This window comes from Coffea arabica, chromosome 10c, assembly GCF_036785885.1.
Source record: "Coffea arabica cultivar ET-39 chromosome 10c, Coffea Arabica ET-39 HiFi, whole genome shotgun sequence".
Taxonomy (NCBI): domain Eukaryota; kingdom Viridiplantae; phylum Streptophyta; class Magnoliopsida; order Gentianales; family Rubiaceae; genus Coffea; species Coffea arabica.
Window position 1 is genome coordinate 49,807,756 of NC_092329.1, and position 13,847 is coordinate 49,821,602.

General features: G+C 33.0%; 1 protein-coding gene across 1 annotated transcript; it reads left to right on the forward strand.

Moving 5' to 3' along the window:
* The first annotated feature begins 1,189 nt into the window (after positions 1 to 1,189).
* Positions 1,190 to 2,816, forward strand: LOC113714183 (uncharacterized). Its single transcript, XM_027237977.2, has 3 exons — positions 1,190 to 1,503; positions 1,766 to 1,954; positions 2,051 to 2,816. Exons 1-3 carry the CDS (start codon positions 1,391 to 1,393, stop codon positions 2,157 to 2,159), a joined length of 411 nt encoding a protein of 136 aa, XP_027093778.2. The 5' UTR covers positions 1,190 to 1,390; the 3' UTR covers positions 2,160 to 2,816.
* The last annotated feature ends 11,031 nt before the right edge of the window (positions 2,817 to 13,847 follow it).

Below are 13,847 nucleotides of genomic sequence, written 5' to 3' on the forward strand. Positions count from 1 at the left end.
GCAACGGGTCCTTTTCGACGAAATAATGATATAGAAAGTTGGGTGTCCTCAAGTAAAGTCAAGTAAAGTGGCCACAATCCAAGGTAAAGGGAGTCCACTGACAAGAATCAGCTGACTTGGTTTAGAACTGCAAAGGGGTCGAATTCGGAGCCAAAATTGATAATTTTGTAATTGAATGATAAGGAATAATTGTTTTAGATCGTTTACCCACCATATCTTAATATGTAGTTTTGGATTCGGTTTCTGTCGAATCTATGTACACATAGGCTATAAGCAAAAATCGAATCCAATTCAACATAATAAAATTTCAATGATTTTTTGTATTCTACTTTGACAAAACTTTATTAATAAATCATAACAATACAACGAGGAAAAAATTCAACAGTCAGTTGATTCATGAGGTATCTTTATTTTTCAAGAAAAAAAATGTTGGTTTGTAACAAATTATAATCAATATATATAATTACTGTCAGTATATAAAAAATTAATTGTTATATTATCAGGAATCAGGTCTAAAATGAGTTGGAATAATATATATCCATATGTTACCCGTTTATGATGTAAATAGATTGAATTCATTTCGAACTTGAATGAATGGTTCGGAGAGAATTCCATATCTGGAAATATGAACGGGGGGATGGAGGCCAGATCCAGGGTTGAACACGGTCCCATTGACAATCCTAATTTAGTTCATCATAACGTGCTCTCCGGTTTTTGCCAGCCTATTATTGCGAAAGGTTTTCTCCCATATTGTCCAGAAGTTGAAGCCGCAGTGGTGCTGAAAACAAAATATCTAAAAGCTTGACGTTTTACTCCAATTAATTTTTAGTGTAAGAAGTTGATATCATCCACAAGCTGAAGGTCGGTAAAATTAATAATTTGGTACCAGTGGCTTGTTGATGCCGGCCAACTTTCCTAATGCCTTGTGTTAATTCAATTGAGAGAAATCAACGCATTTTAAAGAAAATCTCAAACAATCCAAGATTGAAATTGTTGCTCCTTGAGCTCTTTCTTTTTTAGGTTTCCATCTCGAATTCACTTGAACAAGGTAGTGAAACCTACTTATAAATAGCAAATGGTAATTCAATCAACACCTACGATATGAATGATCCTTTATATTCATTAATTCGTGCTCCTGATGCACCCAATATAGTTATAGATTCGATAGCTCAACCTCTGCGCAAGTACACTTCCTTTTTGTTTCCCCACTCCCTCCATCTCTGATATCTCCATCTCATTAGAAACTGAATCTAATCGCCAGCTGCTAACATCATGGTTCACCGTTTCGGGTCACGGTCGCATCGCGGTTTCGGTTGAGGGAAAGATAGCAATACGCGAACAAAAAACTGAAGGAGATGTAGTAGCAGAAGCAGGTGCCTTCGGGACCGTCATGCTAGTTCCCAATCTCGATGGCTTCAGTTCCCTTTACCCATTGCCAGCATCTCTTGTGAATCTGGGAACAAATGGGAGTAGTGGAATTTCAAAGTACATGAATTCAACCAGGTTATCTTTAGATGTAAAACAACGTTGTATTTGGATCAATCATTGAATGTCGTGCAATTTTCTATGCAACCATATTAAGGAGCAAAGGGCTCTCCACAACGCAAGCCCCCTACATTTCATCGCTCTCGTCGCGGGGGCCTAACAAAATCAATCCACATATCTTAAAAGTTGAATTAATTTCACCTCTTTAATTTATTTACATTACTTGCGGGGTTCTCTTTGTGCAATTCACATTTTCATTTTACAATTATTCTTACTACAGCCCGACCTTGCTGCACCGGGAGTTGATATTCCTCCTTCGAAAGTACCAGGTGACAAAAGAATTGTTGCATTCAACTTCCTATCTGGAACTTCCATGCATGTCCTCATGCCACCGGTGCCGCTGCATATGTCGAAACCTTTCATCCACTATGGTCTCCTGCAGCTATAAAATCTGCTTTGATGACAACAGGTAAAAGAATGTAAAATGAATTTATTCATGAAACATATGATTTCTTATTTCTTCGGGTTTGTTTTGATCAATTTTTGTTCCCTTTTCTTTTGTTAGCCAATCCAAATATCCAATGGGTGTTAATGATAGTAATAATCAAAATGGATTAGCATTTGGAGCCGGCAACATCAATCCATTGAAGGCCATTGACCCTGGCTTGGTTTAAGATGCAACCGTATTAGATTACATAAGTTTTCTCTGTGAAATTCGCTACGATGCATCGAAGTTGAAACACATAACCGGTGACAACATCACTTGTGCCCAAAACCAATCAAGTACTGATCTCAATTTGCCTAGTTTATCTGTTCCTGTACCACCATCTACACCCATCAGTGTTGAGTTATATAGAACAGTAAAGAACGTCGGTTCGTCCCAGTCAAAATACATAGCAAAAGTGGTGGCTCCCCCGGCTCTCAATACCCAAGTTGAACCTGAAACTTTAATATTCACAGCAGCTGGGGAGAGAGACAGTTTTTTAAGGTGAAGGTTGCGGCAATGGTAGAAACGAACACTTCTTTATCTGGTTCCCTGTCTTGGGACGATGGAGCACATCTCGTAAGGAGCCCTGTTGTTGCATTTGCTTTGTATTTGGGTCCATGAAGCACTAGCTAGGCATTTTCATATCTTGTTTTTAGTTGCTTCTACATTGTTGAAAAACGATGTGGCTGGGTAAATTTGCAATTAAGACTCTGTTAATTGAACTGCTTTCATGCAATATAATTGTTACAAGTTGGCAAATTTGTAGAGTTTTGAAAATCCAATCCCAATGATTTGGTTCGTGAACAGGCATGATTTTAAGCACAGGAAAACCCACTACAGGGTTTTGATTATAGCCTTATACACACCAGCGCACCAAAAAAATTTGTAGTGTGGCAATGTATATTTGAATATAAAAATGGTCCTACAATTTGAGTTATAAGCATTGAGGATGGATTTTCTATTGAATTCACATGAGCCATTAGTAAATTTGGCAGGCACCAATAAGCCACTAGCACCAAATTATTTTACCTGCCTTCAATTTGTGGATGATATCAACTTCTTGAACTAGATGTTAATTGGAGAAAAACATCAAGTTTTTTGAACATCTGTTTTTAGCACCATATTGAGGTTTCAACTTCTGGACACCATGGAGACCACCTTTCGCAATAACAGGACAGCAAAAACCTCAGGGCACATTTGGATGAATCAAACTAGCTAGGGTTGTCAATGGACCGCGTACAACCTTGGATCTGGTCACATCCAATCCATGTTTCTAGATATGGAATTATCTCCTAACCCCTTTATTGAAATTTGACTCCAAATTAAATTCCAATCCATCTATCTACATCATACACGACGAATCATATAGAGATTTATAATGTTTTTTCAGCTCATTTTAGATTCCGAATCCTATTAATATAAATGTATAAATGAGTAAATAGTATATCTTATTATAATTTATTACAAGACGACATGCTTTTTCTTGAGAAATAAAGATGGCTCATGAATCAAGTAGTTGTTGAATTTTTTTTTTCTCATTCTATTGTTAAGATTTTATTAATCAAGTTTTTGTAAAACAGAATATCAAAAATATTCAAATTTTACCGTATTATCTTTGATTTCACTTATATTTAGACCTGTATCTAAATTCAATCGAAACCAGATCCGACGATACATATGAAGATCAAGTAACTAAACAATCAAAAACAATTATACTTATCGAATTTATTTAGTGTCAAAATTATCGATTTTGGCCCTGAATTCGACCCGTTTACGGTTCTAAACCAAGTCAGCTGGTTCTTGTCAGTGGAGTCCCTTTGCCTTGGATTGTGGCCACATTCCATGAGGGCCGAGGTACATCCAACTTTCTACATCATTATTTCGTCGAAAAGGACCAGTTGCATTGAATTTGAGGTAGATGTCGCCCGTGTCCAAGATATAAGGCTGCCTTGAAAAGTCTGTCGTACTTCTCAATATGAAACCACCGCCATGGTAGGTGAAAACACAACCACAAGGACTCTCTGCCTTGATTGAAATTGTTCTTCGAAAGGGAATGATCTGTGATTCCCTCTTGGATTTTGCTTCTTGGTTATAAATGTACGATGTACAAGTAATGTTCACCACCGTTTGATTAGACCCCTTTTGGGAGTCTAGAAGAGGAAATGTATGCATGCTCTAAGAGGGTAGAATTAATCTCGTTACTCACAGTCAAAGTGAATTCTTGGCCAGTTGTACGAGACTTTGATACTGATAGTGCAAACAACATTTTGGTGTTTAAATTATGATCCTTTGAATTCCTGTGACAAAGATATTAAATTCCTTGCAAAAGAGAATCTCTATATATTGATGCTCCAGAAGTAAATTAACGTAACTGATCATTTAATGTTGCTTTAATATGCAAGTGATGAATTTAACTCTTCAAATTAAATGACATCTAAATATGATCAATCTCTTTCTCGCTCTCTTTTTTCCCTCAACCTTCTCTCTCCCCTTTCTCTACTTTCAACCTTCTCTCTACTTTTCTTCCTCCATAGGAGGGAGATCTTGGCCTTAATCCAAGGTCTCCCTTTCTCTTCTTTTGTTTTTCTTTCCTATTTTTCTTATTTTTATTTAATAAAGTCTCTCCTAAGGCATCATAATGAGAGTTTTCTTCTCTTTCAAACTATTTTGGCGAGAGTTTTCTTCTCTTCCAAGCTATTTTGGTAAGAGTTTTGTTTAGTTTTTTTTTTTTTGTTTTTTTTTCTTAGATCTAAGAATTTTTCCATATCTATGTGTTAGATCTAAAATTTCTTGAGTTTTATTGTCAGATCTCAACGTCAATTTTGAGTTTGAACTAGTTGGATAGCATATCTAAGGGAATAGACAGTTTTGAACTTGAACTAGTTTGATAGCAAATCTAAGGGAATAGACATGCACAGATATCTATGAAGCAGTTCATTCAATTGGTTATATTTGATGATTTGTGATTCATAGTTTAATCTTTTATATTTTGTAACTCTATTAAATCTAATGATTTTTCATATCAAATATATCTATGACATGTTCAATGTATTTCTTGCCATTAATGCAGATTATTTTGTCAAGCAAATTGTGTTGGAGGGTTACAAGTTAGATTATTAATAAATTAACTTATGTTTTATCAAAATCTCTCTCTCTCTCTCTCTCTCTCTCTCTCTCTCTCTCTCTCTCTCTCTCTCTCTCTCTCTCTCTCTCTCTCTCTCTCTCTCTCTCTCTCTCTCTCTCTCTCTCTCTCTTCCTTTTTTTCTTGTGTCAATTGATTAAAATTATCTCATCCATATTTTTTAAAGCAGAAAACTAAGCTTTGTCTAGGAAAATTAAATAATCTTGTTGACAAGCACATAACCTTATCCAACATAAAAATGGTAAGTTTATTCACAACAATTAATTAATCCTGTCGATATTATGTTCAATTGATAGTTTTAACATAATATTTTTCTTTTGATAACAAGATTGTATCCACAACTCACACCCCAATTAAAGTGTCATATAGTGCATACTAGTCCTTGTATTCAAATCATGTTTTCTTAATGAGTAAAAAGTATACCAGGATGATTCTGGTAACCCTTAGAGTATACATCATTAGTCCAACCTTACCAGTTACCACATAAGCAAAGTTTCATTTAATTTCTATCTCATTAATTTTTCGAAGTCCAACTTCCTTAACTCTTTCTAGGGTTCTCTTATTTTTGGTCAAACTCTCTTTGTTTCCTTTTAATTTTTTCCATCCAAATCTTCGGACTCTTGTCTTTTTTTTCTTTCTTTAATACAATTTCTTAAAGCAACCGATCCAACTAAAATTTAACGTCACCTTAAAAGGCTCTAATTTTATTACCTCTCGCACTTTTGATTTCTATTGGCTTGCACCCAAGTTTTTTTTTATTTTTCTATCTTTTTGTATATTTTTTATTAAAATCTGTGTCAGTAATTATCCAAAATATACAAAAAGATATATCAACATCAATTGAAAGTGTTAGAGGTAACATCTTTTTATTCTAAAATTAATCTTTTAAGGTGATGTTGAATTTTAGCCGGTTTGATTGTTTTAAGAACTTGTAACCCCCCCCCCCCCCCCAAAATGCAGAACAAGAGTCTAGAAGTTGGAGGAAAAATAAAAATAAAAAACTAAAAAGCAAGTAGCGATATTTGGAGAAAAATGAGGAAACGAAAAATAAAAGAGAGTTAGAATGGGGAGTAGGGCTTCGAATTCGAAGGAATTAATAAGATTTAGGGCAAACAGGACTTTGCTTATGTCGCGAGATTGGATTAATGAGTGTCCTCATGAAATTATCAGATCATACTTACTGCAATAAAACCATACTTGGCCACATGATTTTGCTTCTCTTATATTATTGCAAGACAATTAAAGAAGTAGAAAAAGCAAAATCAAATCTGGAACATCAACTTGCTTCAAGATTTCAATAAATCAAACATGGTACACTTATTTATTGAAATCACTGCTGGAATTGAGATCCATTTAAAGAGAAAGACCTCAATTGTTTGGTATATATACATGCCTTTCTTGAAGAAAGAGGAAATTTTGCAATCAACATATCACTCGCCAAAGTCTTGGTGAGCCACTATATTTCTGATAAGAACTTAATATAGTAAAAATTAAAAATTAAAAATTACAATAAAATGAAGACAACAGATTAGAGCAACGAAGAAAGAAGAAAAGGGGAAACACACCAAAAAAAAAAAAAGGAAAGAAAGGGAGAAACAAATAAAAGGACAAAACGCACTTGGGTGTAACATTAGAGGGCATTTATCAGGAAAAAAAGAGAGAGAGAAACGTTATTTGCACTCCCTTTTTTGGTTAATCACACTTTTACTATAGTTTTTATTTATTGGACTACATAATAAAGCAAATGTTAGGAGTGTAAATAATAAAAAAATAGAGTGCAAATAATATTTTCTAAAAAGAAATACAACTAATCTCATAAAACTAGGACACAAGGATATAAAGGGGGGAAAGTTAAGTTAGTGCTCTTGATTATTGAGCATTCAATACCTAAAATTTAATGGTGCTAGCATAAATTAAGTTTGAATCTACACTCAGATTTTATGGTAGATTGTGCCTATTAGTTGCTTTTAGGGCCACAAAATATAGCTACCCCCGGCTTTTAACGGAGTAACTCTTTTTTATTGCTCCCTCTGTCCTAAATCGTTTGTCACATTTCAAGATTTTAATTTTTTTAAAAATAGTGATTTGATAACGATGTCAGTAAATTTATTTTCAAAATTATTCTCGAAAGCAATAGGAAAATGGCCGGCAGCACAACAACTTAACATTTCCCGCATATATTTTAGGATGTAGCTTCAAATCTTTCATGGTGTTGTGAAAATTTACGTAGTTGATCACGAGCATTATTTATAAGAAACTGTTAACAAAGCTGAAGGCCAAGGAAAATGCAATTACTAAAGAAAGCTTATTGAATATTTTGTCAACCGCATAGCACAATCCGTAAGCCCAAATAGCTATGGATAATGAATTATAGTTCAAGAAACAACATATTTAGAACACACTATTGGAAAGCCACTAGTGATTGTATCCTCACAAGTTCTTTCTTAAGGTTCGTTTGATACAACTAAAATCTAAAATTTAAAATCTGAATCTATTGAGTCATTAAATAATTAAATATTAAATTTGATACATTTTAGTATATATCACATGAAGTGATAAGTGAATAGTTTATCATTTATTTTTTAGATCAAGTTTTGCCTAGAAATTTCAATGATATTTAATTAATTCAGATATTTTATTTTTGTTATCAAACACAACTGAACATATTAAGATCTGAACTCATTGAATTTAAGTACTGAATTGAATTATCAAACAGGGCCTTGCTCTTGAGAATTTTGAAATTAGAAGTGGCATTGAATATAATAATTCTCATTATGACTTTCCAAATTCTTTCTAGGACTGCACTAATAACAATTTATATTTTGATTCTTCAGAAGGAAAAATAAATTTACACGCATTATCAAGGTCAAGTTTCGATTACCCTCATAGAATTTGCACTTTATAAAACATCATTCTGAACACAAGAATTTTTGTCATTTAAAACATTATCTCAAAATTTAATATTTCTCGTCATTTGAATTCCTGGTTTGATAGTCGAAGAAAATAGGAACCTTATCAAATCACAACTATACATCCTAATACGTTTCTTTGACAAATTCTCCAAAAACACCCTCTTGGAATTTTATTGAACCAACATGAGTAAAGACCCGTTTGAAGTTGTGGTAGGTTATTGAAAAATACTTCACCTAATAGACTAGAGCTTCTAATACAAGCACTTATGAAGTGTTCAAGTACTTTTATGTATATTATTTGGATACATAGTTCAATGAAAACTTATTGTATTGGATAATGTGTAATTTTAAATTTTTTAAATGTATTTATCTCTTTATTTAGTACATTAAATTTAATGTTTTATTTTTTAAAAAAGCAAAAGCTATTCTAAAAGTACCAAATTTTGGCTCTTGCTAAAAGTACTTTTAAAACAAAAAAACTCCACTCCTAATTTTATGGAGTAATAATGTTTACTAAATACCTCAGTAGTGCTTTTAGCATCTAAATATATTTTTTTTTATCAAAAGCACCGCAACCCCCAAATGGGGCTGAAGAGATTATACAATTTGCTCATACCTTAGGATAGCACGAGAAACCGGAGAACGATTGTTGAAAGTAATGATTATCGGTACATATAATTGTTTTTACAAACAATTTAATATTGTGGATTGTAAATTAGCAATAATGCCAATGCAATCCACGATATTTAATGTCTTTTTCTTAAAACAATGGGAGAAATCAGTGGGCTAATATAACTCATTTTGATCAAAATTTTCATTTTTTCTTCAATGGAGTAATTGATATAGAAGAATTTTTTTCAACCACAAATGATCTGTTTTTTTTTTTTTTTTAGAATTTTTCTCCTTTTAATTAAAAAATACTTATTCTGTATTTTCATTTGCACCTACAGAACATGATCTAGAACCAGTATGAATCCCAAACACAAAGAACTCATCATATGTCTGAATAAAAATTTTCGTTTAAAACATGTTAGAGAATTAGCAGCTGTTGCAATAATATTAACTCCTCGTGAAATTGAGTGCTTGAGATCTCCCCTTTTGACTAGTAAAGAAGTATACTTGAGGGGGCATCCTTAAACTTTATTTTTTAAAAAAATAAAGAAAACTTTTGGGGCAAAGTTTAATATTTTCAAGGCTATAAGTAAAAAAATTTAACACGTGAATAGGGTATAAAAGGATTTCTAAGACCCTGAAGGGACGGGAGTCAAATTTCTAGAAGGATACAGACAAAGTATGTAATTTTGCAAAGTGGTATTTAAAATTTCTAAATTCCTGGGAAGAGGAAGGGCAAATGAATGCTTGCATGCACAAGATAAAAGCTGGGTATCTTTTACAGAAAGGTTTAGGCAATTCACAGGTGGATAATGAAGTTTAAATTCAAGAACAACCCCTTGTGCATATTTCGAGTATAGAATAGAAAAAACTTTATTTCAAAACGAACTTTTATTACTACATCTCTAATCTAGTTTAGTCTAAACACTATCACACAAACATGAAATGCCATGATGTTCTAATTACTTTTTTTTTTTTGTATAAAAGATATGATTTTAATTCCATGATTTCAACTCTATTAATAAAAAAATACATCGAACATATCACAAATACAGAAAATCTAAAAAATTACTAGATCTTAAAAGTAATAAAGATGACATCCTAAAATTCCAACAAATTCGAAATCCAGAAAAATTATGAGCAGTGCAATGAATATCTATGCATGTCAACCATTAGATTTGCTATCCATCTGATTCAAATTCAAATATTTGATATTAAGATCTAGCAAATGGATTCAAGAAATTCTAGCTAGGTTTGATATATAGACGTGCAGAACTCTTAGATCTAATAAAGGAGACAAAAGCTAAAGAAAAGCTCCCATCAAGTTATCTCTTAGGAGAGAAGAAAACTTTCACTAAATTGTCATAAGAGAAAATAAAACTCTCACTAATAATTACTAGAAGAGAAACTCTCACTAAAATATTTTAGAAGAAACTTTATTGAACATAAAACAAGAGTAGAATACTAAAACATGAGTAAATTTTATAACATCGACAGTATATATACTATCATGATCGGATGTATGACACACTTGTAAAATTTGGATTTCAAATTCAAATTCGGATTATATATCATGCATATAATAGTAAAAGCGTATACATTGTTAATGTATAGAAGATTAATCCCTAAGATATTATATGAGCGTTATACTTGAAATTGGATAACATTCTAGCCATTATCAAGGGTAATCTAATGACTATTATTTGAAAATCTTGCTATGTAGTAATTGTTATCCATGTTCTACAGGAGAAAACCTTGCTATTATATTTGGGAAAGCAATTGAAAATGATTGCACATCAGAAAAGCAGGAGGGTATGTTGACTTGATTGACAAGTTTCTAATTAAACCAATTGATGTCTTGATTTTTCATTTTCATGAATCGTGATCTTCTACCCTACTGTTACGCTTAGTGCATCACTCAACTGCACCAAGGGAAGAGGAAGAGAAATTCACGTTTAAACTTGAAGGTCGCACTCAACTGCTATACACACCATGTGGAGCAAGCGCAAGGTCAGAATCATTCACTTGCAGCTAAAACTGCATCTGTTTGGCCTTTGAATTGAATTAGGAATTAGATGCAACGTAACTGAAAAGACAACAAGAATTCTACAAATTGCAGGAGTATATGTTATCACATATTATAACTTTCTTTCAGTTCACAAGATACTATCTGTAAAGGTTTAGGTTTCCATAAAATTGTGCACAAATTAGGAGATGAGTCATAATATTAAATTTTATTTTGGGTCTACTGCCTTTTTTGGTGTACTTTTTTTTGTACCTTTAGAGTAAATAATAAAAAAAAAAATCCCTACGTGAGATGAAATATCATCCTATCGAACATCCTACCTTATTAATTCAAATAAGCCATAACGGTTAATTCAAATAAGCCATATCATCCTATAACATTCTTTTTGGGTTGGGTGGTATGGGGGGAGGAAGTGTAAGCAAGAGATCTCGGGTTCGAGTCCTCCTACTTACAAAAAAAAAAAAAATCCTATAACTGGTGAGAATTAATTTCAATGCCTCTTGCTTAAGACCTTAATTATGATTTTCAAACTAATAGATACTTCATGGATTAATGTTCTGCAAATTTAAATACATAACAACTAATCTAAATTTGATTTTTAAATTCAAATTTTACAGTATCCGTCTTGCGTAATGGCACTATATACAGGATGTACTCTTATTTCATTGCCTGGTTTTTATAAGCATCCAAGAACTTAAATTGCCAAATTAAGAATTCATGTGCCGTGACTGCTAATGTTGGGGAGCCTTGCGACGGCATGTTGCAGATTAGATATGTGAATAGCTATTTGAAATGGACAATGACCCGCAGAACATGAAGAATCTGCGGTGTTTGCTTGAATGGTCGGTTTGACATTTATGAGAAGCCCGCTTGAAATCATTAATTGTATATAACCATCCATTCAGTTTCTATATGGAAAATTACCTTTTTTTTTATTACTTCCTAAAATGCCTCACTGATATTACTTGAAACTACTTGGGGAATGCCCGCATATCGCGTCGGTGTTTGGCACGTGTGGTTAAAGAGAATTTTTTAGGTATCTATAGTGAGTAAATAAATGAAGATAAAAATAAGATAACAGTGCATATTAAGTAATATTAAGGAAATATAGCTTCTGCTGAAAACCATTATGAAATGATGAGTGTAAAGGCTGAAAAAAATAACGCAGTCCTGAAAGACGAAAGGGGGAAAACCGAAGAATGTGAAGGAGAAAGAATTGAAAGAGCCATAACTGATGCTCAGACAATAGCTCAGCAGCATACCCACATTATTGGCCATTTAATTGGGATGTAAATAGCGTTTTATTACTGGTAGAGAAGTTGTTTCAAACAACTGAGTTTTAGACATAGGAAAGCAGGTATTGATATAATTATGAGTGTTTTAGACAATTGAAATGGGGTTATATTACAGTTAGTGAAGTTATCAGCAACGTGGCTCTATTTTAATTACATAATAACCTCATTTCAGTTATTGCACAAAAACACACACTCATATGAATTGGATCAAATGCACAAATAATCATCAAATAAGCCCACATTGTACAAATACCTAGATGTGTCTATAAATACAAGATTTACATGTATAAATATGGGGGTTTTAATGTAAAAATACTCAAACACGTGTTGCAATCGATTGTACCAAAAGTTTGAAAAAAGCAACATATTTTCCATAATTTTCAAAAAACCCCACCCATGCGGTTGAAATTTAACTCTCTTTAACGAAAGCTCAATCTTATATAGCATAAGGAAAGGATGTAGAATTATTTTATTAAATTCATCACCACGATGCTTTTGTTTTTTATTTCAAGGGTCTCTTTTTTCTTTCATTTTGAGCCAAAGAAGGGGTAGGAGTCATTACAATAACTCTAGAATTGTTCTTGGCTTTAGAGATCTAGTTCTATTTACAATGATTAGAAAGTTAAGTTTCCCCTTTCAATCTGTTAAGACTTCAAAAATTCAGTCCGTTGAGTAGCAGATGGAAATTGGAGGTAGTTGACGGCTTCTTCATGACTATTCACTACTTATATGCTTTTGGTTAATGTGTCGTTTTTAAGTTCTTCTGAAGGAGGGATTGGGGACAAGAACTCTATTGCCGTTAACATAATTATGTGTTAATTGTACAAGCAACACATACAAGACAACAGAAACCTGAAAATCATAAGCAACAACTTCAATACTGCAAATTTATTACTCTCAAGAAATTTTGGAGAAAATTGTCATACAAGAATGTAAATTGTGACCACGCCTTTAATTCCGAAAACACTGAATTATTACCAAAAAAAATCTGAAAAAACTGAAATGGTACCTAACACAATTTTAGATTTTCAGAGCCTACATGAATTGTGAGTGACTTTAACATTCATGCTGACCATTATTCTCAAGGGTAGTTACTTGTGGCAATTGACCCTTGTTCTTACTCAGAATTGCTATTTGTAATCAAAATCATCAAGCAAATTTTGCAACCACTAGACCAAAATCTTTGAGCAAATTTTACGGGTTTGAAATGATTATCCTAGGTCATTCTTTCCTTTTTCTAATCGACGTGGAATGTTACAAAAGTGGTTAGGCATTTTTTTAATGAAAAAGCTTTTTAGTGTTTTTCAATGAAATAGGTTTACATATTCCTTATACTTTTCTTCTTTTTTTTTTTTATGTTTAACATAAAGAGGAACACATGCAATAATTCCCTTATATACCTCCCAAAGAAGAACATTGCACCCATGTCATATCACCTAATATCTTACAGCACCCCTATTCCATTTCACCATGCTAAACCTTTGCATCCTAAATCCGATCAACCATCAATTTCGTCTCTCAGATATTGCTTCTTCTCTTTCTTCCTTCCACAATTACTAGTAGTTATACACTATAGAGTGATTTCTCCCTCCTGCAAAACCATTAATCCTCAGGAAACTACTTTAATTTCTCCTTGGACGATACCAACGGATACAAATATTGATCAAGCTGAGAGGGTGAAGAACATGGCTTCTTTAATCGGCCAACATGATTAATCCGCTCCCAAGGTGTGAGATGCTATGGTTGTTAAATCTTTAGAGAATTCCTCAAATTAATTTGTGAAGTCAGAAATTTTTCTCAATCGACTCGACATTAACTCCAACACAGTAGTGAAATTTTTTGTGTGAATAATGTGTTGGGGTACAAGGGTGTAATATAAATCGAAGTT